The sequence below is a fragment of the Phyllobates terribilis genome, unplaced genomic scaffold (genome assembly GCF_046119375.1).
Source record: "Phyllobates terribilis strain yellow unplaced genomic scaffold, ASM4611937v1 Scaffold_5__5_contigs__length_657084704, whole genome shotgun sequence".
In the NCBI taxonomy this organism is placed as follows: Eukaryota; Metazoa; Chordata; class Amphibia; order Anura; family Dendrobatidae; genus Phyllobates; species Phyllobates terribilis.
The window spans coordinates 50,020,003-50,046,781 of NW_027362765.1; the positions used below are offsets into that span (position 1 = coordinate 50,020,003).

At 41.2% G+C, this 26,779-nt stretch overlaps 1 protein-coding gene across 3 annotated transcripts in view; it reads left to right on the top strand.

The window, feature by feature from the left end:
* LOC141271904 (uncharacterized) overlaps window positions 1–26,779 on the top strand; it is a 90,321-nt gene that overhangs the window by 37,255 nt on the left and 26,287 nt on the right. For 2 of the 3 annotated variants that reach the window (XM_073682126.1, XM_073682127.1), the window contains 11 exons: window positions 630–779; window positions 905–1,084; window positions 1,168–1,291; window positions 1,377–1,462; window positions 1,644–1,734; window positions 15,314–15,438; window positions 22,292–22,426; window positions 22,556–22,735; window positions 22,819–22,942; window positions 23,030–23,124; window positions 23,301–23,391. In XM_073682126.1, coding sequence (XP_073538227.1) covers window positions 702–779; window positions 905–1,084; window positions 1,168–1,291; window positions 1,377–1,462; window positions 1,644–1,734; window positions 15,314–15,438; window positions 22,292–22,426; window positions 22,556–22,735; window positions 22,819–22,942; window positions 23,030–23,124; window positions 23,301–23,391 — 1,309 coding nt within the window. In that variant the 5' untranslated portion in view covers window positions 630–701. The remainder of the gene's footprint in view (window positions 1–629; window positions 780–904; window positions 1,085–1,167; window positions 1,292–1,376; window positions 1,463–1,643; window positions 1,735–15,313; window positions 15,439–22,291; window positions 22,427–22,555; window positions 22,736–22,818; window positions 22,943–23,029; window positions 23,125–23,300; window positions 23,392–26,779) is intronic. The other variant, XM_073682128.1, reaches the window with a different exon arrangement.

Genomic DNA, 26,779 nt, shown 5'->3' on the forward strand with positions numbered 1-26,779 from the left:
ACTCTGACGCGTTTCTGGCCGAAGCCCTTAGTCGTACATTATGTCATACTCTGCTTTGTATTTGTCATGCTCGGTGAGGCTTTTTCTACTTTTTTTCCTGTGAGTCTAAAAATAATAGTTTCTTTATTTAGCAAAGTGCAAAGCTCTTTATATGCCTCAAATGGGGATAATTGTTGCACCCAACAAAATGCAACGGTTTCCTCCGTTTGCAGCGCACTTCTATATACAACCGCAATACATATAGTACATCTGCCCGAAAAATAAATATTTTTGACTGTTTATATAATTTAGATAGCCTAAAAAGTCTGACACTGCAGTATGTTGATATATATGCTGTTGGTTACCTCTAGTTATCATATGTTTTCCCCTAGCCAGATGGTTGAAGTCATTTGGACATTTATAAGCCTGTGTTTGTGTTATAGAGCTCAACACATGTTCCATTGACTGCAAAAGGAATCTCTGGATTGTACACATTTTCCAGGCAATTTGAGAATTTTTAATTATGCGATATGCGTGAATGTATTCAACGAAAATCAAATTTTTGGTGTAAATTCGTTAAAGCCGCTGAATTCGAATTTCTATTTGGGGTCCTTTATGATTTTACATTGGCTCATCTTCTTCCCATTCAGGTAACTACTATATGAAATATTCTTAGTGGAGATCTTCTACATAAGAAAATCTTGCTGACTGACCCATCCTGGATGGATAGGAACAGGGACAAGATGGCAGAGAGGATATTACACCTCACCCTAGAGATCCTCTTCCGGCTTACTGGAGAGGTGAGAGATTCTGATGACGTCACATTACATCATTCTTATCTATGGGAATAACGGACAGAACTGGAGAGGTGAGGACTCTGGAAATGTCTGTAGTGAGATTTATTAATGTGTCTCTCCATAACCAGGATTACACAGTAGTGAAGAAGACCTCTAGTGAGCGCTGTCATGCCCCAGTGTCTGAGGGATGGGAAAGACCGCTTAGCCCAATCACCAGGCCTCCACCTCACCCCCTGATACATGAGGACATCAATGACCAGAAGATCCTAGAACTCACCTACATGATGATTGAGCTGCTGACTGGAGAGGTGACACTGCTGGGAATGCTGGGACATTATACAATAATGCTATGAAGGGATCGAGGGGATGACTGTATCATTGTATGTGTCAGGTTCCTATAAGGTGTCAGGATGTTACTATCTATTTTTCCATGGAGGAGTGGGAGTATTTAGAACGACACAAAGATTTGTACAAGGACATCATGATGGAGGTTCCCCAGCCCCTCACATCACCAGGTAATAGACAGGACTAAATACACACGGCCTATAATTATCTGTATGTAAAGAATGAATTCAGTCCCTGTGTATGTATTTCCTCTAGTTCTATCCAGTAAGAGGACAACACCAGAGAGATGTCCCCGAGCTCTTCTCACACAGGTCTGTAAACAAGAAAATCAGGATCTTCAGGTAGATGGAGAAAAGGTGTCATGGCGGCTTCACTATGATGTATATACATTCAGTCTTGTTTTATTCACCAGTATTATATGTTATATACTTGTGTAATGAGAACGGTGGAGATGGCAGGATTAGAGTTGATCATAGATGGGACTTCTCCATTTGTCTGTGACTTTTACAATATTTTTTTCAGGGTGAAGATCTGACTCATATTAATACTACAGAGACATATGTGAGGGATGATGTGTTGTGTGTAGAGGAGATTCCTACAGATAACAGCACAGGTGAGTAGTAACCAATAAATGTGGAGAAGTCACATATTCTACTTTCACATAGAAGCCATTTTGTCTCGATAGACTGAATCTAGCTAGCCAATTCTGAAATTGGGGAGGGATTTTATCTAGGAGAGGTCTGCTAAAGTCATTTCATCAGGTGAATATACATGAACAGCCTTAAAACTAAGAAAAAGGATAAAGTATGCCCAAGCTTTCTGCCTTTCTACTGATACAAACAATGCATAGACTTTAGGAAAATATTTGGGTCTGTTCATGACATTGATCCCAAGGAGATATGTGGGAAATATCATTTTGGTTGAACCATTTTGTTACTGAGCAGTACATAGCCAAACTGCCATCAGACAATAACATTTTCGACTTAGTATTACAGACAGGGGTACAAATAAGGACCCATCCTCCCTAGCTGATATATATTTTATTAGGTTGATAATTTTACTGTGCAGTTTCAAATATATAAAGCAGTAGGGGTTCAAGTCAAACTAGTGCAATTCTGGATCTTCTCAAAATTGACCTAATTTTAAACTTAAAGGGGTTGTCCGGTCTTTAACTACAGGTCTGCAGTCACTCTGTGACTTCTCCATACATCGAAACACACAGCTTGGCCAAGTGGTCCTTCATTCTCTATGGAAGGGCTGTTGCCAAACTCCTTTAGTAGTGGTGTATTTCCTTGAAAATAAAAGGCTCAACCATTGGAAATCTTGTGATTCAGCAGAAACACTCAATACCATGATAAACAAGTAGATAAATATGCTACCTCACAAAATTAGGAGCAGTCAGCCAGGGCTGTGGAGTCGGTAAGCCAAACCTCCAACTCCTCAATTTCCATGACACCGACTCCGACTCCACGACTCCGACTCCCTCATACATGGCTCATGTTTAAGTGATAAATTTACTTAGCACAGATTAATCTCAGCTAAAAGTCTAGACCCTTAGATCAGGAATAGGACAGACAATTATAGGCCATTTCATAACTTTCCCAAATTCTTATGAAAAAATATTCCCCACAAACTGCATTGAACTACTGTACCCAATTTATTATATATTTTAGGAGTCGGAGTTGGTCCATTTTATACCAACTCCAACAAAATGGGCTCCAGCTCCACAGCCCTGCTGTCAGCCCCTATCGTGTGGTCTGCTTCATGATAGTCAGCACCAGATATAGACAAAAAGGGAAAGCAGGCGATAAGTTGTTGGATGCAATTGCATAACTCCCAACCGTCCTGGGAGGTCAGGGCATTCACCACTTTTCACTCACTGTTCAAAGTATCTCTCCTGCCATCTTCAGTGCTCCATAGCACTGTCACAAAGACTGGGATCGCCGAACGGTGTGCTGCCTCCCTGGCGCTCGAGTCCGGCACATCGCGGATCGGGTTGACAGGTTACTGGGTGGGGCTGGCGAAGACCCAGCGGTCATGGTCCACATCGGCACCAATGACAAAGTGAGTGGTAGATGGAGGGTCCTTAAAAATGATTTCAGGGACCTAGGTAGGAAGATTAGGGCAAGGACCTCCAAGGTAGTTTTCTCAGAAATACTACCAATCCCGCGAGCCACACAGGAGCGCCAACGGGAAGTTAGGGAGGTGAATAAGTGGCTAAAGAGTTGGTGCAAGGCAGAAGGGTTTGGGTTCATGGAGAACTGGGCCGACTTCGCGGTCGGCTACAGGCTCTACCGTAGGGACGGACTGCACCTCAACGGGGAGGGTGCAGCGGTGCTGGGGAAGAAGATGGCTAATAGGTTGGAGGAGTTTTTAAACTAGAGACGGGGGGGGGAAACCAAGGAAATAGGTGGGATGTGAGGCAAGCAAGGGGGAAGGGGAGAAGTGAATATAATGAGGGTGGAGAGGGGGGTGGGGATAGTACAGTTAGATCGTTAGAGAAGAATAGGATGCTAAATAACCCCTGATAGAATAACTGAGGTACAGATAGGGGGGCACCTAGGTAATAGCGACCATAATATTATCGACTTCAAAATGCCCTTCAGTAGGGTTATCAATAAGGGAACAACAAAAACATTAAACTTTAGGAGGGCGAAGTTTGATCAGCTGAAAGAAAACCTCCAACTTATTGACTGGGACAAAGTTCTTAATCAAAGGAATACGAATAGTAAATGGGAAACCTTCAATAGAATTCTGAATACTCAGTGCGAGAGATATATACCGTATGGGAATAAAAGGGCCAGAAATAAGAGGAAACCAATATGGTTGAACAAGAACGTAAAAGGGGCGTTAAATAGCAAAAAAGAGGCATTCAAGAGATTAAAACAGGAAAACAGTAAGGCACTAATGTGTTACAAGGAAAAAATGAGAACCTGTAAAAAACAAATAAAAATAGCGAAGGAGGAAACAGAGAGACGTATTGCTAGGGAAAGTAGATCAAATCCCAAACTGTTCTTTACGTATATAAATAGTAAAAGGATTAAATCGGATAATATTGGACCGATAAAAAGTGATGAAGGCAAAATCATAGAGAAAGATGAGGATAAAGCTAATCTATTAAATCATTTTTTTTCGACAACTTTCACAAAGGAAAGAGAACTAACAGGAGAAATGAGAAGTGACAAGCTTAACCCTCCACTAAGTATGACTAATCTAACCCAAGCTGGGGTACAGAAATGCCTCAGTAACATTAAAATAAACAAATCACCAGGACCTGATGGCATACACCCACGGGTACTAAGGGAACTAAGTAATGTGATAGACAGACCGTTATATCTTATATTTAAGGACTCTGTTGAGACTGGGTCTGTACCACTTGATTGGCGACAGGCGAATGTAGTGCCAATATTCAAAAAGGGAGCGAAAAGTGACGCCGGAAACTATCGGCCGGTGAGTCTGACGTCCGTTGTGGGCAAAATTTTTGAAAGCTTCATTAAAGAGGCGATTACGGAGCATTTTGATGCTAATAATCTTTTAATCCCGAACCAACATGGATTCATGAGGAATCGCTCCTGCCAAACTAACCTGATTGACTTCTACGAGGAGGTTAGCTCTCGAGTAGATTAGGGGGAACCAGTGGATGTCGTGTATCTCGACTTCTCAAAAGCGTTCGATAGCGTGCCACATAATAGGTTGGTATACAAAATGAGAATGATGGGGCTGGGGGAAAATGTCTGCAAGTGGGTAGCTAACTGGCTAAAGGATAGAAGGCAGAGGGTGGTTATAAATGGAATATACTCAGATTGGGTAAGCGTCACTAGTGGGGTACCACAGGGGTCTGTACTAGGCCCAATGTTATTTAATATCTTTATTAACGACATAGTCAACGGGATAAATGGTAAAATATCAATATTTGCAGATGACACAAAGTTATGTAAAACAATTTATACAAAAGAGGACAGTGCAGACCTACAGAGGGATTTGGATAAGCTGGGTAGGTGGAGCATTAAATGGCAAATGAGGTTTAACGAGGAGAAATGTAAGGTCATACATATGGGAAGGAAAAATGGAAGTCACCAGTACTCACTGAATGGGAAATCATTGGGGAATTCAGAGATGGAGAAGGACTTGGGCATATTAATTGATAGTAAACTAAATTGGAGTGCCCAAAGTCAGGCCGCTGCTGTAAGGGCAAACAGGGTAATGGGATGTATCAGAAGAGGTATAGCTGCAAAGGATGAGAACATTGTTCTTCCACTGTACAAAGCACTGGTCAGACCACACTTGGAATACTGTGCTCAGTTATGGGCCCCAATATATAGAAAGGATATAAATGAGCTTGAAAAGGTACAAAGGAGGGCAACAAAATTAATAAAGGGAATGGAGGGACTGCAATACCCAGAGAGGTTGGCAAAACTAGGACTATTCAGCCTGGAAAAGAGAAGGTTGAGGGGGGACATAATAAATGTGTACAAATATGTTAGGGGACAGTATAGAGATCTTGCCCGGGATTTGTTCAAAAGGAGGGATATTACGGTAACAAGAGGGCATTCACTAAGACTGGAAGAGAAAAGGTTTCAGCACCAGCATAGGAAGGGGTTCTTTATGGTAAGAGCAGTGAGAATATGGAATTCACTGAGTGAGGAGACGGTAATGTCGGATTCACTACACCAGTTCAAGCGGGGACTGGATGCATTTCTAGATACCAGGCAGATTTCAGCATATACTTAAAAATAAAATAAAATAGTAGGTTGATACAGGGATTTATTCTGACTGCTGGTTTCAGAGTCGGGAGGGAATTTTTCCTCAGGTGAAGATTGGCTAAATCATTTGGGGTTTTTGCCCTCCTCTGGATCAACTTTAGCAATTACAGAACTAACAGGTCGAACTTGATGGACGCAAGTCTTTATTCGGCTTTACAAACTATGTTACTATGTTACTATAGCTCCTCCCCTGATTCTAATGAGCGGGGCCAACATCTCTCTGCTCTTTACATGCAGTCAAATAAATAAGTCATTCTTCTCTTTTCTTGAGATCTGGTCTACCCGGGATTTAAACACCCTCACTGTGTCATTGCAGGAAGCAGCAAAGACTACAAGCCACAGCCTGTTGTCATGGCTCAGTTTAAGGATGCGATCCAGTGGTTGCTGCATTATCGGTTCCTCTGTGTGCTGAGCTATTGCCCTTTCTTCCCTGTCCAAATGCTGATGGTTTCCATTGTCTTTCTTTTCCCTCCTTGGTTTGCTCCTCTCCAAGTGTTTCTCATTTTACCATTTTGGTTTGCCCTATCATATTCTGTGTGAAGTTTTATATGTTGTTCACCCTTCACTTCACTTCCTTGCTGGCTAAACCTCTTGGTGGATGTGTGTTGAGGAGTTCCATCCCTTCAACTAAGGGGTTTGGTAAACTCCAGTTGTATTTCTGCAGTGAGTTTGTTTGCTTTCCTTGCCAACACCTTTTCGTTTTGCTACTGTTAGGTTTCTGGGACGTCACTTGTTCCTTTTATTTTGGTTCCCCATAGTTTTCCCTCTCAATCCAATATGAGCGTGTTTTGGGTTCCCATCCTGAGTTTTTCATATTTTACTTCACACTTTCCTCTTCCCTTGTTTGTAGTGTATTGCGGCCTCCACTCTGATTCATCAGGAGGCACGAGAAACCCCTTGAGCTTTAAGGGTATGTGCCCACGATTCGAAGCCGCTGCTGGTTTGACACTATGTGTTTATACAACGTGAAACCCGCAGCGTCCAGTTGTTACAGCATAGTGGATGGGATTTGTAGAAATACCTTTTCCACTATGCGTGCATCTGAGCTGCGGATCACTCGCAGAAACTGACATGCGATGCGTCTTTCAGACCCGCAGCATGCCAATTCCTCTTGCGGGTCCACATTTAGACTTTTCCTATAGACCAGGGGTCGGGAACCTATGGCTCGCGAGCCAGATGTGGCTCTTTTGAAGGCTGCATCTGGCTCCCAGACGAGTGACCGCTCTACCTGCCACTGACAGCTTTAAACGGCGCCGCCACTTCTGATCCGCACCACAGGAAGCAGTCACCCGGGATATAAGGCGCCCGCTCTCCTGACAGCTAGAGCGGCGCTCGAGCGAGCGGAGCTCAGTTTCTGCTACGCCGGGGTGAGTCATCATTAAGCACAGACCGGAGGCGAGCTCACCAGCAGGTATAGGGAGTTCCCGCGCTCTCAGCCATCGTTCTCCTCACCCCAGCGTAGCAGCAACTGAGCTCCGCTCGCTCAAGCGCCACTCTAGCTGTCAGGAGTACGGGCACCTTATAGGGGTGACAGCTTCCTGTGGTGTGGATCAGAAGCAGCGGCGCCATTTTAAACTCCACTGGCAAGAATCTTACTTCATACCATCAGTCAATTAGGGGGACGCCAGTTACCTATATATACAGTACTACGGGGGTACAGTTTGCCCTTCCCCTTAAGAGCAAAGACGCCATCTCTGTTCCCCACAAGGAAATAGCCAGGGACACCTCCAGAATATGGAAGTAAACTTCCCTCCTTTTAATCAAGTAGTCAGCTAGCTAATTGCAGAAACCCTTTTATTGAAGAAGATGGCTAAAAGAAAAAAAGATGAGGAGTATTGTACTTTTCAGCAGGAATGGACAGAAGAATTCGCCTTTGTGGAGAGAGCAGGTTCTGCTGTGATAAAATTGCATCGATGAAACGGTCAAATATAAAGCGGCACTTCAACACACGCCATACTACATTTGCATCAAAATATCCAGCGGGGGACAGTAGGAAGAAAGCATGTCAAGAGGTACTGTGCAGAGTGCAAGCTAGTCAGCAGCAACTTCGTGTTTGTACCCAACAAGGTGACTGGAATTTGGCTAGCTTTGTTGGTGCTTTAGTAATTGTGAGAAACGGAAAGCCATTCCCAGATGGAGAGTATGCCAAAACATTCATGCTTGATGTTGCTGTTTGATGACTTTTCGGATAAAGACAAGATAATCAAACGAATAAAAGACATGCCTCTGTCGGCAAGAACTGTTCACGATCGTACCATCATGATGGCAAATCAAATTGAGGCAACACAAATGAAAGACATAAATGCAGCACCATTCTTTTCTCACGCTTTGGATGAGTCAACAGACGTAAGCCATTTATCCCAGTTCATCGTGATTGCAAGATATGCTGCCGGTGACACACTACCTGAGGAAAATCTTGAAGTGTTGCTGTGTTGCCTATGAAAGGGGCAACAAGAGGGGAGGATTTATTCAAGTCTTTCACTGAGCTCGCTAAAGAAAAAAATCTACCAATGGGTAAACTTAATACGGTGTGTACTGATGGTGCTCCGTGCATGGTGGGGAAAAACAGAGGATTTTTAGCGCTTCTTCGTAAAAATGAAAAGAGTCCTATCTTAAGTTTTCACTGCATCCTACATCAGGAGGCTCTTTGTGCTCAGATGTGTGGCGAGCAGGTTGGTGAAGTGATGTCGCTGGTCATTCAGGTGGTCAACTTTATTGTTGCCCGAGCTTTAAATGATCGCCAGTTTAAAACACTGCTGGATGAAGTTGGGAATAATTATCCTGGTCTGCTTCTGCACAGCAATGTATGTTGGTTGTCAAGAGGGAAGGTGCTTAGCCGTTTCGCGGCTTGTCTGAGCGAAATCCAGACTTTTCTTGAAATGAAAAGTGTCGAGCATCCTGAATTAGCTAACACCTGAGTGGCTCCTGAAGTTCTACTATCTCGTGGACAAGACTGAACATCTGAACCAGCTCAATGTGAAAATGCAAGGCGTTGGAAGGCGTTGGAAATACAGTCAAATCCCTTCAGCAAGCAGTGTTTGCATTTGAAAACAAGCTAGAACTCTTCATTGCTGACATTGAAACAGATCTTTTAATACACTTTGAAAAACTGGGAGAGTTTAAAGATTCATGCACAGCAAGTGACCCTGCTCAACATCTTGATTTTCAGCAGCTAGCTGGCTTCACATCTAATCTCCTGCAGTCATTCAAAGCGCGCTTTGGAGAATTTCGTGAGCGCACTCGTCTTTTTAAGTTCAACACCCAGCCACACGAGTGTGCAGTGGACAGCGCCGACCTGAGTTACATCCCCGGTGTCTCTGTCAGAGATTTCGAGTTACAAGCTGCTGACCTGAAGGCCTCGGACATGTGGATGAATAAGTTCAAGTCACTGAATGAAGATTTGGAAAGACTTGCATGACAAGCAAGCAGAGTTGGCAAGCAAACACAAGTGGTGAGAAATTAAAAAACTTCAACCCGCCGACCGGCTGATTGTCAAAACTTGGAACGCACTTCCCATCACATACCACACACTGCAGCATGTGAGTATTGCTGTACTGACAATGTTTGGCTCTACGTATGCATATGAGCAGTCTTTCTCACATCTAAAGAACATTAAGACCAACCTACGATCACGTTTAACGGATGGAAGTCTCAACGCCTGCATGAAGCTCAACCTCACCACGTATCAACCAGACTACAAAGCCATCAGCAAAACCATGCAGCACCAGAAGTCACATTAATGGTAAGAAGTACTTTATTCCTCATTGGTTAGCAACAGCATAACAACGTTATTAAAAATAATTCAGAGACTTATTGTACTTTAAAAGTGTTGGTCTTGCATAAAATCCACACATTTACTTGTATTTAGGTTTAAAAATATTGTATGGCTCTCACAGAATTACATTTTAAAATATGTAGCGTTCATGGCTCTCTCAGCCAAAAAGGTTCCTGACCCCTGCTATAGAATAACATCACTGAGGAAAGTCTGCATCTGAAAAAATAAATAAATAAATCGTGCCGCTCATTTGCATAATTAGTGGCGGAAGTGGTGCGGCTATTGAGCAGCGTCGGGGCCTCAGCGGCTCCAGATCATGGGCACAGACCCTTAGGGAGTTATGTCTGAGGTGATGTTTTTAGTTGTGCGACTAGGGCCTTTTTTTAGTCTGTACAGGGACCAGTTAGGTGTAGGTGGAGCGTCTCCCTGTGGTTGACCTTTCCTTTTTCCATTACCAGTGTGTGAGTGTGTACATAATCATAACACCTGCACTGTCAAGTATTGGAAAATTTTCTCTACTTGAATGTGCACTGTACTGTACTGTCATTAATTACAGGCAAGTTGTACTGGTATGTAGAGTTACATCTGTATGTACTAGTGCATTTCTACATGCCTGTGTTTTAGCAGTAAAATAAAAGTCAGATTTTTTTTAACTATAAAATTACTAAAAGATAATGAAAAACAATTAGAATAGCAACATTTTACTGCACTTTTTAAAATATATATAATTGGTATCCCTGTAATTGTAACAATACATTTGTAAAATAGAGTAAACAGATTTACGGTGTTCGATAGTGTAAATGCTGCATTTTTTTTTGCTGCGTTTTTTGCTCAGAAATTCTGCTGCAAATAACTGTCCAAGCAAATCGGATGTGAATTCATGTAAACTAGACCCATTGTGCGTCTAAATATTATAATAAACTGTGCAGTTTTGGTGCATTTTTTTCCCTCTATAGGCTTCTATGTGGAGCCTGAAAAAAAGCATGGAAATAATGCATGTAAATAAATTGCAGTTGATATTTTTTTAAGTGCAGAATCAAAGTTTTTCTGTTGTGTAAAAAACACGTTAAAGATGCTGCTTCAAATCTGCACCAAAAACACATCAAATAAGGGGGAAAACGTATAAAATGGTCCACACATGCAATAACCAGAGAAGATTGTTATTGTGTAATTTGTTGCAGACATCTGCAGAGCACAAACAAAAAATCACAGTAATTATGCAATGTGTGAATACAGCCTTACAGACACAAAAAAGGTAGTTATGGCTGAAAATCTTGGATTTCGGTCTACACATCGTTGTCCCGGACAGTCTGCTCTACATGCCTTCACTGACCTGCCTCCTATTTTACCTAGCCCCGCACTACTAGATGCATTATGTAAAATAGGAGGCAGGGCAGTGAAGGCTCAGTGACCTGTCATAAGAGCATACAGACGAATGTGTAAGCAGAGCACCAGATAGAGCCCACCCCACAGGCCACCCTGGAGCACAGGCATACCTTTATCTCCAAACTGAAAGTAAAGATTACACAAGAACCACAGGAAGCCTTTCATCAACCAAGGTATCATTTTAATCAGTGTAATGTCACCCACCTAAGAGTGTATGTAGTTTACTGAGCACAATCCTGCTGACAGGTGCACTTTAATGTCATTATCTAAGCGCTTTTTTAATATACATCAATTAAAGAGTCCCTATCGTTCCCTCACTGTGCTATTTAACTCTTTTTTTTCATTACTTCCTCTTAGATGATGCTTCATTTAAGAATCCCAGTGGAAGGGGGGGGGGTTTATGTAAATTTATGTTACTATTTGTTTACGTTGTATTCGTGAATTCCAACATATGCCCAGTAGATTCTTATTACTGTGCATATATGTACAGTGACAGTGCACTCACTAGCCGGCTCTAATCACAAGTAAAGAGTCGGTAAAACAGCGCACTGTCAGAGCAAGAAAAATACTCGGCATGCAGGAAAAGCAGAGACCAGTGGCGCCCCCGCAATGGAAATCAATTGTGGAGATGGCGTTGGTCTCTGCTCTTTCATTCTTTCTTCACAATGTGTACTGCCGGTGCACTCTCTTGCCAGTTCGTCACTTCTCACCAGAGCTGGCAAGAGAGTGCATTGTCACTGTGCACCGAGAAGACTAGTGCACAGTGATAAGATCCTACTGAGCAACAGTTGGAATTGACAACCATCGCATGCTCAGTAGAACAGGAAGTAGCCCAGCCCCTGAATCAGACGTCACTGACGCTTTGTTTTTAGAGTAGGGGGCAAAGGCTCAGGCAGTGACGCAGCCTCTATCCCCTGTTGATAACTCATGTATTCCAACATGCACTGTGACTCTCAAATTAGGCATCATCACACAGGAAGTAGTAAAAAATGAAGCAGCTAGACTAGAGAGGGAATAATAGTGACTTTTTAATTAAAGTATATTAGAAAAATGATTATATTATGATATTAAATAGAGATTTAGTATTCAAATACATTTTTGTTTCGGACCACTGCTTTAACCGCTTCCCGACCGCCCACTGTAGATAAACGTCCGCGCTGCCTGGGCTCTGTGCAGCGCGGATATTTAAAAACGGTGGGTGGTCCCGCAGTGCTCAGGACCCCCAGGGTCCTGCAAGCGCTGCGGGTGCGGTGCAGAGCGATAGCTCTGACAGGGAACATCATCAGGATATGATTGGATCAGGTCCCAGTGATGTTAACCCTTTGCTGTCTTCTATATGCCGCGATCTATAGTGATCGCGGCATATAGAAGACAGCAGGAGGAGAGGGGGTCGTATACTTAACTCTCCAAAGACCCCTGATACCTTCCAGGACCTGACGTTGCTATGGCAGCTGGAGGTCACATGACCGCCTCCAGATCTGCCATATATGGTGTCCTGCCTGGCTCAGTCTGCAGCTGAAGCCTGGCAGGAGACTCTGACTGTGAAACAGTCAGCAAAGATCTCATGTAATGTAATATATGTCTATTACATTACATGAGATCAGTGATCAGAAAAATAAAAATTAATGTCCCATACAGGGAATAAGTAAAAATGTAAAAAAAATGTTTTGAAACTGTTAAAAAAAATCACAAAATAAATAAAAATAAATAAATAAAATATTAAACCGATAAATCCGTATATTTATGCAAAAACAAAAAAAGTACACATATTTGGTATCGCCGCGTCCGAAACAACCCGAGCTATAAAACTGTCACACTAATTAACTCCTTCTGTGCACACCGTAATAAAAATAAATAAAAAACGGAGCAAAAACTATGCTTTTTCCTCATATCGCCAAACAAAAAGTGGAAAAAAATGCGATCAAAAAGCAAAATGGAAATAAAAATGGTACAGCTGAAAACGTCATCTTGTTCCGCAAAAAATAAGCCGCCATACAGCTCCATCAGCCGAAAAATAAAAAAGTTATACCTCTCAGAATAAAGCAATGCAAAAAAAATATTTTTTCTATAAAATTGTTTTATTGTGTAAAAGCGCCAAAACATAAAAAAATATACAGTAAGTGTAGTATCGCTGTAAACGTACTGACCCGAAGAATAATGCTGCCTTATCACTTTTACCACACGCAGAACGGCATAAAAAAACCCTCAAAAAACAATTCCTGAATTGTTGGTTTTTGTTAATTTTACCTCCCAAAAAACGGAATAGAAAGCGATCAAAAAATGTCACGTACCCAAAAATGGCACCAATAAAAATGTCAACTCGTCCCGCAAAAAACAAGCCCTCACATGACTCTGTCGACCAAAATATGGAAAAATTATAGCTCTCAAAATATGGCGATGCAAAAACTAGATTTTGCAAAAAAAAGCGTCTTTTAGTGTGTGACATCTGTCAATCATAAAAACCCGATATAAATCTGGTATCTTTGTAATCGCACCGACCCGAAGAATAAAGTAATCTCATCACTTATACAGCACGGGGAACGGCGTAAAAAATAAATAAAACCAATTCTTCACCTGCTACTGATTTGTTTATTATGTCTCCCAATGTTCTCACCACACATCTAGATAAGTTCCCTAAGGGGTCTAGTTTACAAAATGGTATCACTTGTGGGGGGGTTTCCACTGTTTAGGCACATTAGGGGCTCCCCAAATGCGACATGGCGTCCGCTAATTATTCAAACAAATTTTACATTCAAAAAGTCAAATGGCGCTCCTTCCCTTCTGAGCCCTGCAGTGTACCCAAATAGTGGTTTTCCCCCACATATGGGGTATCGGCATACTCAGGAGAAATTGCACAGCAAATTTAATGGTGCAATTTCTCCTGTTACCCTTATGATAATGCAAAATTAGGGGATGAAAAACATTTTTTGTGGGAAAAATGGGAAAATTTTATTTTTACGGCTCAATATTATAAACTTCTGTGAAGCACCTGGGGGTGCAAGGTGCTCACCACACATCTAGATAAGTTCCCTAAGGGGTCTAGTTTACAAAATGGTGTCACTTGTGGGGGGTTTCCACTGTTTAGGCACATCAGGGGCTCTCCAAACGCAACATGGCATCTGCTAATTATTCAAACTAATTTTACATTCAAAAAGTCTAATGGCGCTCCTTCCCTTCCGAACCCTGCAGTGCGTCCAAACAGTGGTCTTCCCTCACATATGGGGTATCAGCGCGCTCAAGAGAAATTGCACAAAAAAATTTGGGTCCATTTTTTCCTGTTACCCCTGCGAAAATAAAAAAAATTGGGTCTAAAGTAACATTTTTGTGAAAAAAGTTAAATGTTCATTTTTTTCTTCCACATTCCAAAAATTCCTGTGAAGCACCTGAAGGGTTAATAAAGTTCTTGAATGTGGTTTTGAGCACCTTGAGGGGTGCAGTTTTTAGAATGGTGTCACTTTTGGGTATTTTCTGTCATAAAGACCCCTCAAAGTGACTTCAAATATGATGTGGTCCCTAAAAAAATGTTTTTGTAAATTTTGTTGGAAAAATGAGAAATCGCTGGTCAACTTTTAACCCTTAGAGCTCCCTAACAAAAAAAAATTTTGGTTACAAAATTGTGCTGATGTAAAGTAGACATGTGGGAAATGTTATTTATTAACTATTTTGTGTGACATATCTCTCTGATTTAAGGGCATGAAAATTCAAAGTTTGAAAATTGCAAAATTTTCAACATTTTTGATTTTTTCACAAATAAACGCAAGTGATATCGAAGAAATGTTACCACTATCATGAAGTACAATATGTCACGAAAAAACAGTCTTAGAATCAGGGGAATCCGTTGACGCGTTCCAGAGTAATTACTTTATAAAGTGACAGTGGTCAGAATTGAAAAAATTGGCCCGGTCACGAAGGCAAAAACAGGCTCTGGCGCGAAGTGGTTAAAAGAATAAGGGAAGATTCCCTAGAATTATTAAGCAGTATTGAATTTAAGGTGGATATCAGGAGGGAGGGTTAAGCATCAGCTCTGGCACGGTAAAAGTAAGAAAATTCCATTGTAATGATCCTTTCGTCTATCATTTGACCTGCTGCTCTACTTTGTAACAGGGATAAAAGCGACTTGTTGAGCATAAGAATTCCTCATTCTGCTCATCAACCCAGGTCCCAACAATTGGACTTCCACTAATCAGTAAATGTTCGCCTATTCTTTAGATAGGTGATAAAATGTTTTAACTGGACAACCCTTTTAATACAGGTTATGTTTTTGGCAGATGACTGTTCCAGGAAGTTACAACGATATCAGATAATTTCAGATCTCAAAGCAGAAGATGACGGCATATCCCAGCATAAATATGAAGAGCAAAGCAAAGATCTATCTTCTGAACATTTTAAACAGGTCTGATCAAAGATTGTTAAGCAAACCGTTCAGACATTCAACATACCCATATAGAGGTGGTTTCCCAGTTCAAGTACTTAGGGTTGGTAATATCGTCCCCTCTTAGAGATTATGAAACACAGAATCTACTGCCTCTTCTAGACTAAATTAAGTGCAAAATAACGACATGGTGTAAACTCCAACTCTCTGTGGTGAGCAGGTGAAATCTTATTAAGATGGTGTTAATGCCTCAGATTTAATATATTCCTCATAATGCTCCCATTTGGCTCCCACTATCTAAGATAAACATGCTTTTCAGAGATTTTATCTGGCTTAAAGGGCAATCCAGAATAACACTAGAAAGTTTGCAGAGACCAAAAGACGATGGTGGCCAAGCACTGCCCAATGCATGGTTATATTTCCTGGCGGCTCAATGCCAACATATCAAGGGATGGAAAGAAAATGACACAGGCAGTTCGGTCTGCAAAATTATTCAAAACACTGTGGAACAGGGGCCCCTTGTGGGAAGCTTGGAGGCAGGGACGTTTGGGCGTCTAGTAGTATACCCTACATTGGACTTAATTTTCAAGGTTTGGTGTAAAGTCAAACAAATAAGAGAGGTCATATACTTATCAATGTGCACACTCAATTGGAATAATGACTTACTTTCCGAATTTGCCAAATTAACTGAGTTCGGGAACTGGAAGAATATGGGTATACAGTACATTCACCAGGTGATCGGCAATGAGGGGCTTAAATCCTTTGACTGTCTGCAAAAATAGTTTTTTTTACCTGATAGTTGCTTCTACCAATACTGTCAAACATGCCTATAGAGCCCAATGTAAAATGAAAGATGTTAAAACTCAGAGAGATGTGGTACTGGACACTATTTGCTCTAATGGAGCCGCGAAGGGAGTAATATCCAGTGTCTACAATGACCTTTACTTTGTCTTCCTTAAGAATTTCCCTCTGTTGGTTAAACGGAAATGTGTGACGGATGTTTGTGTTATCACAGATGATGAGTGGGCTTCGGTGCTGGAATACATACCTAATCTTTTGCTTTGTGAGCCCAAACGACTCTCGCAGCTCTATATCATTCACAGAGTGTACAGGTCACCTAAAATTATGTTTTAAATATGTCTTAGAACTGATTCTGGATGCCCGAGGTGCGCTCAACAGGAAGCAGGAATATTGCACATAGAATCATAGAATGGTAGAGTTGGAAGGGGCCTCCTGGGTCATCTGGTCCAACCCCCTGCTCAAAGCAGGATTCACTAGATCATCTCAGACAGATGTCTGTCCAGCCTCTGTTTGAAGACGTCCATTGAAGGGGAACTCACCACCTCTCGTGGCAGCCTGTTCCACTCATTAATCACCCTAACTGTCAAAAAGTTTTTTCTAATATCTAATCTGTGTCTCCTCCCATTTAGTTTCATCCCATTGCTTCTAGTCTTTCCTTGTGCAAATGAGAATAAAGATGATCCTTCTACAATGTGACAGCCCTTGACATATTTGTAGACAGCTATTAAGTCTCCTCTCAGTCTTCTTTTTTGCAAGCTAAACATTCCCAAATCCTGCAACCGTTCCTCATAGTACATGGTTTGCAGACCAGTCACCATTCTGGTCGCTCTTCTCTGAACTTGCTCCAGTTTGTCGATGTCTTTTTTAAAATGTGGTGCCCAAAACTGTACACAGTATTCCAGATGAGGTCTGACCAAAGAGGAGTAAAGACCGATAATGACTTCACGTGATCTAGACTGTATGCTTCTGTTAATACATCCCAGAATTGTATTTGCCTTTTTTGCTGCTGCATCACACTGTTGACTCATGTTCAGTCTATGATCTATTAGTATACCTAAGTCTTTTTCACATGTACTGTTGCTTAGCTCTATTCCTCCCATTCTGTATATGCTTTTTTCATTTTTATTGCCCAGATGTAGTACTTTGCATTTTTCCCTGTTAAAAACCATTCTGTTGGTTGCTGCCCACTGCTCCAGTTTATTTAGGTCTTTTTGAATCCTCTCTCTCTCTTCTCTAGTATTAGCTATCCCTCCTAGCTTTGTGTCATCAGCAAATTTAATCAGTTTACCCTCAATTCCTTCATCTAAATCATTGATAAAGATGTTGAACAATACAGGTCCCAGGACGGAGCCCTGTGGTACCCCACTTGAGACATTCATCCAGCTGGATGTGAAGCCATTTACAACCACCCTTTGAGTCCGATCACTAAGCCAGTTATGAATCCACCTAACAGTTGCCTGGTCCATTGCATACTTGGTCATTTTTTCAATAAGGATGATGTGAGATACTTTGTCAAATGCTTTGCTGAAGTCAAGATATACTATATCTACAGCATTTCCCTGATCCACCCAGTCAGTGATTCTGTCATAGAAGGAAATTAAGTTAGTCTGACATGACTTGTTAGTTACAAACCCATGCTGACTCTGGTTAATCACTTCATTCTTATCCATGTACTTACATACATGTTGTTTAATAATTTGTTCAAAGATCTTTCCTGGTATAGAAGTCAGACTCACCGGCCTATAGTTCCCTGGGTCCACCTTCTTCCCCTTTTTGAAGATAGGAACAACATTTGCTCTTCTCCAGTCTTCTGGGACTTCTCCTGTTCTCCAAGAATTTTCAAAGATTATGGAGAGTGGTTCTAAAATTTCTTCTACAATCTCCTTCAGTACTCTGGGGTGTAATTCATCTGGACCTGGAGACTTGAACTCATTTATGTTAGCTAAATATTCCCTCACAATCTTTCTGTTTACTGATAACTTGGATTCCTCTATTCCTTTAAAAGGACAGTGAAGATCAGTTGATGTTACATTTTCTTTCTGAGAGAAAACAGATGCAAAATAGGAATTAAAAAGTTCGGCCTTCTCAACATCCTCTCTTACCATTTCTCCATTTTCATCCTGTAAAAATCCTATAGCATCTTTGACTTTTCTTTTACTTTTGACATACCCCCAAAATCCTTTTTTATTGCTTTTGACATCTCTTGCAAGCCTTAATTCATTGTCAGCTTTAGCTAACCTGATACGTGCCCTGCAGGATCTGCAGACTGCATTATAATCTTCTTTAGATATGCCTCCCTCTTTCCATTTAATAAACATTTCTTTCTTTCTTTTTAGCATGTGTTTAAGTTCTGTGTTCATCCATCCTGGTTTCCTTAAATGCTTCCCATTCTTCCTACTTTTCGGGATTGTTAACGATTGTGCTTTCAGAATCTCATTTTTAAAAATTTCCCATCCTTCCTGGACATTTTTGTCCTTAAGGACATCCAGCCATTGGATCCCTCCTATTCTCTTTCTGAGTCTCTTAAAATCTGCCTTTCTAAAATCTAACCTTGAAGTTTGAGTCTTCACATGTCTTCCTCCTCTAGTTATCCAAAATTCTATAATAGCATGATCGCTGCCTCCTAGGGTCCCAGCCACCTTTACCTCCTCAACCATTTCCTCCCTGTTTATAAGGATTAGATCCAAAGTAGCAGATCCCCTTGTTTTCTCCCCTACCTTTTGGAAGATAAAGTTGTCAGCAAGAGAGGATAAGAATTTGCTTGACCTGTTAGTTTTACTTGAGAGAGATTCCCAACAAATGTCTGGATAGTTGAAATCTCCCATGACCACTACGTCATATTTTTTGGAGAACTTGGTCATTTGATACATAAAGAGTTCATCCATATCTTCAGCTTGCCCAGGTGGCCTGTAGTAAATGCCTACAATGGTGTCCTTTCCGTTGTTCTCTCCTTGTATTCTTACCCAAACAGTTTCCACAGAACTCCCAGTCTCTGAAGCTTCAATCTCTGTGCAGATATACGCTTTTCTAACATACAATGCAACACCTCCTCCTCGTTTATCAAGTCTGTTTCTTGCAAATAAGTTGTATCCTTTTAGCCTTTTATTCCAATCATGTGTATCGTCCCACCAAGTTTCAGTGATTCCAATGACATCATATTCCTTTTCCTGCATTAGTAGTTCCAATTCTCCTTGTTTGTTGCCCATGCTTTGTGCATTTGTATAAAAACATTTTAGTTTGTGATTGGTTTCTCTTCCTCCCATATTTTTATTATTTAGATTTTTTTGTCTTTGTTCTTCTTTTCCACTTCCAGTAGCAGAGATCTCAATAGTATTTGTCAGCTGTATGGCTTTTTCTGGCCTTTTGCTTCCCTTCCCACATTGTTCTAGTTTAAAGCTCTTCTGATGAGTGTAGCAAGGCGACTTCCAAATACACGTTTTCCAGTCTTCGTAAGGTGCACCCCATCTCTAGTAAGTAGTCCATCGTATAGGTAATTCATTCCGTGATCCAGAAATCCAAATCCTTGTTGACGGCACCATCGACGTAGCCAGTTGTTCACCTGTAGAATCTTATTCCACCTCATTGTTCCATGGCCATCCACTGGGAGGATGGATGAGAAGACCACCTGCGCTCCCAATTCTTTCACTTTCTTGCCTAAGTCTTCAAAGTCACTGCAGATGGTTTCCAGGTCCTTTCTTGCGGTGTCATTTGTCCCCACATGTATTAGCAGGAATGGGTAGTGATCTGTAGGTCTGAAGAGTCTTGATATCCTGTCAGACACATCTTTAATTTTTGCTCCTGGAAGACAGCACATTTCTCTTGAGGTTATGTCTGGTCTGCAGATAGCGGCCTCTGTTCCTCTTAACAGGGAATCCCCCATGACCACCACTCTCCGTTTTTTCTTCACAACATTCTTCTTTCTCCATCCAGGAGGATTCTGAGGGCTTACAAGGTTATTCATTGCTGGCAAAGTCTTATCTTGCTGTATTTCATGTTATGGTCATGCCCGCGTTTACACACATATTGGGGAGCAGTTTGGGGCTATATAGAGTCAGCCTATGGGTGCTTGGTGACTAGTAACCCTCTCACCTGCATACTGGGATATGTAGACGAGCTGAGTACTGTTGAGACTGGGAAACTTGCCATAGCGCGATTACTATACATTGCTTGAAAACTGATTGCTAAAAACTGCATTTCTGCAACTCCCCCGACAGACAGAGAGTTTATTAAACAAGTTGTGTCCCTTATATCATTGGAAAAAAGGGTATACCTCAAAAGGGATAGAAGTAAATATTTTGATAAACTATGGGGTCCCTGGCTTGGAGACAACCAGTTACCAGCATCGATAGGGTCTTGTTAGATGTGTACCAGTCGTTATGGAATCACTGCATATTGTGTTAACAAATGCCAAACGGTTCTGTGCCTTTTGACTTGGCTTGTCTTGATCGGCCTGTTTTATTCTGTTTTGTGTGGACATATACCTACGATATGGTATTCTGAATAACATATGTGGGGGGGTGCAGGGTATGAGGGAGGGGGTTAAACACATAGGTTGAGAATGTTCTTTGTATATGTGCAACTGTTATAAAATGAATAAAAATTTACTTGATTAAAAAAAAAACACAAAAGTGGTGATAAAGAGCAAACAACCCACCCTGTAAAGAAACTATGGTCATGTTCAGAATGTGGGAAATGTTTTAGCCAGAAATCAGATCTTGTTAAATATCATACAATTCACACAGGGGAGAAGCCATATTTATGTCCAGAATATGGGAAATGTTTCATAAAAAATTATCTTTTATAACACACCAGAGAATTCACAGAAAGAAAAAGGCATTATCATGTTCAGAATGTGAAAAATATTTTAGATACAAATACAAATTCATTACACATCAGAGAATTCACTAAAGTGAAAAGCCTTTTTTATGTTCAGAATGTGGGAAATGTTTTTTGTTTTTCCTGAAACTGTTCATGAAAACAAGCCATTTACTTCATTTTAGAAAGCGGAGATTCTTTTCTCCTTAAATCAAAATGTGTTATACATCAGAGAAGTCACACAAGGGAGAAGCCATATTCATGTTCTGAATATGGGAAAAAAAGGTTCAACAATAAAACTAGGATCTAAGGGGTAAGGTTTCTCCTTGTGGAGAATGACATGCCAGGCCTGGCATGCCAGTATGAGGAGACTTAATTGCCTTGCATGCAATAAGATTAAAAATTCATACAGTAGAAAAACATTTTCATGTTCATAATGTAGAAATAGGTTTAAACTTAAATTAGATGTTGTTAGATATCAGAGAAGTCACACGGGGGTAAAACCATTTTTATGCTCAGAATATTACAAACTTTTCAGTTTTAAGGCAAATCTTCTTGCACATCAAAAAAATTATACAGGGGTCGAGTTACTTTAATTTCAGAACATAGGAAATATTATATCATTAACTCAAATATCGTACAACAGAGAATTCAAACAAATAAGCCATTTTCATGTTCAGTTTATGGCAAAAGTTTTAGCACTAAATCATATTTTGTTGTACATCAGAGATCTCATACAGAGGAGAAAGCCATTTTCATGTTCAGAATGTGGAAAATGGTTTACAAAGAAGTCAACTCTGGTGAATCAAAGAATTCACGTAGGGGAGAAGCCATTTTTATGCTGAGAATGTGGGAAATATTTTACTCAGAACACAAATCTGGTCAATCATCAGAGAAATGGATGCCTAAGCTACTGCAGTGCCCTAAATGTGGAAAGCGACATAGCGAATCAGAAAAACTACTACATTTCTAATTGGAGTTATTTGCTAATATTATTATATTACACCTACTACATATTGGGATAGGATGTTAGAGATGGGAATACCCCTTTAGTTCACCGATGTCGGCAAATTCAAATTTCTTACTAGCGGCTCATTTCAATAAAACAGTTTCCACTTGGAAACCATTTTCAATAACCACACATGGAATACTTCTAACTACTGGTAGTAAACATCTACTAGTTATATTTCCTCATAGGTTTCCCCTTATTATCTCAAGTAATTCTTTATGATGTTACATTGGCTTATCTCCCATTCAGGTTCCTACAATATTGGATCCTCTCAGTGGAGATCTTCTATATAAGAGAATTTTCCTGATGGATAGTGACAGGGGCAAGATGGCGGAGAGGATATTACGCCTCACCCTAGAGATTCTCTTCCGGCTTACTGGAGAGGTGAGAGATTCTGATGACGTCACATTACATCATTCTTATCTATGGGAATAACAGATGGACAGAACTGGAGAGGTGAGGACTCTGGAAATGTCTGTAGTGAGATTTATTAATGTGTCTCTCCATAACCAGGATTACACAGTAGTGAAGAAGACCTCTAGTGAGTGCTGTCAGGCCCCTGTGTCTGATGGATGGGGAAGACTCCTGAGCCAAATCATGGGGCCACCACATCACCCCCTGATACTTAAGGACATCAATGACCAGAAGATCCTAGAACTCACCTACAAGATGATTGAGCTGCTGACTGGAGAGGTGACACTGCTGGGAATGCTAGGACATTATACAGTAATGCTATGAAGGGATCGGGGGGATGACTGTATCATTATATGTGTCAGGTTCCTATAAGGTGTCAGGACGTCACCGTCTATTTCTCCATGGAGGAGTGGGCGTATTTAGATGGACACAGAGATCTGTACAAGAACGTCATGATGGAGGTTCCCCAGCCCCTCACATCACCAGGTAATAGACCAGACTAAATATACGCGACCTATAATTAATTATCTTTGTGTAAAGAATGAATTCAGTCCCTGTATGTGTTTCCTCCAGTTCTATCCAGTAAGAGGACAACACCTCAAAGATGGCCCCATCCTGTTCTACAGGACTGTAAACAAGAAAATACCAACATTCTTCAGGATCATGAGGTAAATGGAGAGAAGGTGTCATGAGATCTCCCTTATGATGTGTAGACGGCTGTGAAGGTTTTGTTTTATCCACCAGTATTACATGTTTTATACTTGTGTAATGATAATGGTGGAGATGACAGGATTAGAACTGATCATAGATATGACTTCTCTGTTTGTCTGTGACTTTGTTACAGGGTAAAGATCTGAACAATATTAATACCATAGAGACATATGTAAGAAGCGATGTGCAGCGTAAAGAGGAGATTCCTACCGATGATGACTCAGGTGAGTAGGAACCACTAAATGGAAAGAAGTTACAGATTCAACTTCCACATAGACGCCATTTTGTAGTGATAGGATGTCTGAAATTCAGCTATCTAATTTTGAAATTAGGGAGATTTTGTCTGGCAGAGCTCTGCTAAAGTGATTTAATCAGGGGAATGAACAGGAACAACCTTAATAATAAGAAAAAGGATGACGTATGTCCAAGCTTGCTGCCTTTCTACTGGCATAACTAATGTGTAGACTTTAGGAAAATATTATTATTTATTTTTAGAGCATCATTGATTCCATGGTGCTGTACATGTAAAGAAGGGTTTACAATACAACATACAAATATAAATTACAATGAAAAGACTAAGATTGGTAGACTGGAACAGAGGGGAAGAGGGCACTGCCACTGCAGGCTTACAGTAATGGGGAAGGAGACCATAGGTTAGGGGTTTCCAGCAGCTCCGTTGGTGGTGAGGTGACAGTGGGGTTATTGCAGGCAGTAAGCTATCTTGAAGGGATGGGTTTCAAGTGGCATCTGAAAGTTGTGAATGTGGTAGATAATTGGATGTTTTGGATTATGGATTTCCAGAGGATGAAGTCTTGGAGGAGAGAAGAAGGTCATTGGAGAACCTGAGATTTCGTGTGGGAGGATAACGAGAGGTTAGTTTGGAGATATATGGAGGAGACAGATTATGGACAGCCTTGTAGGTCAATGTTAGTAGTTTGAACTGGATTCTAGGGAATTGGAAGTGAATGAAAGGATTTGTAGAGGGGAGAATCAGAGGAGGCGAGAGGTGGATTAATCAAGTAGCAGAGTTAAGGACGGACTAGAGAGGTGCGAGAGTGTTAGCTGGGAAGTCACTGAGGAGGATATTGCAGTAGTCAAGCTGGGAAATGATGAGGGCATGCGCTAACATTTTATTAGATTCAGGGTTGAGAAAAGGATGGATTCTAGAAATATTTGAAGCAGCAATTAGTGGTAAAAACTTGGATTCGCGGTTTAAAGGACAAGGCAAAGGCAAGGGTTTCTCCGAGGCAATGAACCTCCGGTACAGGGGAAAGCATGATTTTGTTTATTTTGATAGATAGATCAGGTAGGGTAGTTGAGTGGAATGGAGGCAAGATGGTGAGTTTAGTTTTGTCCACATTGAGCTTTAGAAAGCGTGATGAGAATAAGTAGGATGCGGCTGATAGACACTCTGGGATTCTGGACAGGAGAGCGGTAATGTCTGGGTTAGTGAGGTAGATCTGAGCATCATCAGCATATACAGTACAGACCAAAAGTTTGGATACACCTTCTCATTTAAAGATTTTTCTGTATTTTCATGACTTTGAAAATTGTACATTCACACTGAAGGCATCAAAACTATGAATTAACACATGTGGAATTATATACTTAACAAAAAAGTGTGAAACAACTGAAAATATGTCTTATATTCTAGGTTCTTCAAAGTAGCCACCTTTTGCTTTGATGACTGCTTTGCACACTCTTGGCATTCTCATGATGAGCTTCAAGAGGTAGCCACCGGAAATGGTCTTCCAACAATCTTGAAGGACTTCCCAGAGATGCTTAGTACTTGTTGGCCCTTTTGCCTTCACTCTGCGGTCCAGCTCGCCCCAAACCATCTCGATTGGGTTCAGGTCTAGTGACTGTGGAGGCCAGGTCATCTGGCGTAGCACCCCATCACTCTCCTTCTTGGTCAAATAGCCCTTACACAGCCTGGAGGTGTGTTTGGGGTCATTGTGCTGTTGAAAAATAAATGATGGTCCAAATAAACGCAAACCGGATGGAATAGCATGCCGCTGCAAGATGCTGTGGTAGCCATGCTGGTTCAGTATGCCTTCAATTTTGAATAAATCCCCAATAGTGTCACCAGCAAAGCACCCCCACACCATCACACCTCCTCCTCCATGCTTCACGGTGGGAACCAGGCATGTAGAGTCCATCCGTTCACCTTTTCTGCGTCGTACAAAGACACGATGGTTGGAACCAAAGATCTCAAATTTGGACTCATCAGACCAAAGCACAGATTTCCACTGGTCTAATGTCCTTTCCTTGTGTTCTTTAGCCCAAACAAGTCTCTTCTGCTTGTTGCCTGTCCTTACCAGTGGTTTCCTAGCAGCTATTTTACCATGAAGGCCTGCTGCACAAAGTCTCCTCTTAAGAGTTGTTGTAGAGATGTGCCTGCTGCTAGAACACTGTGTGGCATTGACCTGGTCTCTAATCTGAGCTGCTGTTAACCTGCGATTTCTGAGGCTGGTGACTCGGATAAACTTATCCTCAGAAGCAGAGGTGACTCTTGGTCTTCCTTTCCTGGGGCGGTCCTCATGTGAGCCAGTTTCTTTGTTGCTCTTGATGGTTTTTGCAACTGCACTTGGGGACACATTCAAAGTTTGCCCAATTTTTCGGACCGACTGACCTTCATTTCTTAAAGTAATGATGGCCACTCGTTTTTCTTTACTTAGCTGCTTTTTTCTTGCCATAATACAAATTCTAACAGTCTATTCACTAGGACTATCAGCTGTGTATCCACCTGACTTCTGCACAACACAACTGATGGTCCCAATCCCATTTATATGGCAAGAAATCCCACTTATTAAACTTGACAGGGCACACCTGTGATGTGAAAACCATTTCCGGTGACTACCTCTTGAAGCTCATCAAGAGAATGCCAAGCGTGTGCAAAGCAGTCATCAAAGCAAAAGGTGGCTACTTTGAAGAACCTAGAATATAAGACATATTTTCAGTTGTTTCACATTTTTTTGTTAAGTATATAATTCCACATGTGTTAATTCATAATTTTGATGCCTTCAGTGTGAATGTACAATTTTCAAAGTCATGAAAATACAGAAAAATCTTTAAATGAGAAGGTGTGTCCAAACTTTTGGTCTGTACTGTAGATGATACTGGAAGTCAAAGGATTTTGAGTTGTCCCAGGTGAAAGCTACAGGTAGAGAAGTGTAGAGGTGTCAGGACATAGCCTTGAGGGATACTGACAGAAATAGGGCAGGATGAGGAAGTCGTATGGGATTGCCCATTCCTAAAGGCAAAACTGCTCCAGCTCCTTCAAATCAGATGATTTCCTCTGGTAAACAGCAGTCTTCAAGTCTGACCACAGATTCTCTAGGCCACTCCAAAACATTTACGCATTTCCCCTTAAACCACTAGAGTGTTGCTTTAGCAGTATGCCTTGGCTCATTGTCTTCTTGGAAGGTGAACCTCCATCCTAATCTCAAATCACTGACAGACTAAAGCAGGTTTTGCTCAAGAATATCCCTGTATTTCACACCATCCATCTTCCCCTCGACTCAGACTATTTTCCCTGTCCCTACTTCCCAAAATTGTCCCTGCTTCCGAAAATCATCCGCACAGCATGTTTCTGTCACCACCATGTTTCAC